General features: G+C 47.9%; 1 protein-coding gene across 1 annotated transcript in view; it reads left to right on the plus strand.

Moving 5' to 3' along the window:
* LOC119591430 (nucleoporin NUP188 homolog) overlaps positions 1-259 on the plus strand; it is a gene marked incomplete in the record, with an annotated part of 23,587 nt that overhangs the window by 22,856 nt on the left and 472 nt on the right. Inside the window, 1 exon segment of the mRNA XM_037940171.1 lies at positions 16-259. Within this exon segment, the coding sequence (XP_037796099.1) occupies positions 16-174 (159 nt within the window).

The raw sequence follows: 259 nt of genomic DNA on the forward strand, positions 1-259 counted from the left end.
CTTGTCTTTCCACAGAATTCCTTCTTCACCCGGTGGCTAGGAAGGCGTCCAGCAGCATCACCTCTTCCAAGCAGCAGTTCGACAGCCTCGGGAACCAGCTGCACCGCCCAGATCGACCTCACGTACCTGCGGCTTGCCCAGCAGCTGGTAGCAAGGCTTGCTTCCAATAAGTGATTTATAAGAGTGCATATTTATACATGATACATGTATGTTTAGATGAAATTTTGACTTAATGAATGTTTGTCAGTGCACTGTGACA

This window comes from Penaeus monodon, chromosome 28 (genome assembly GCF_015228065.2).
Source record: "Penaeus monodon isolate SGIC_2016 chromosome 28, NSTDA_Pmon_1, whole genome shotgun sequence".
Taxonomy (NCBI): domain Eukaryota; kingdom Metazoa; phylum Arthropoda; class Malacostraca; order Decapoda; family Penaeidae; genus Penaeus; species Penaeus monodon.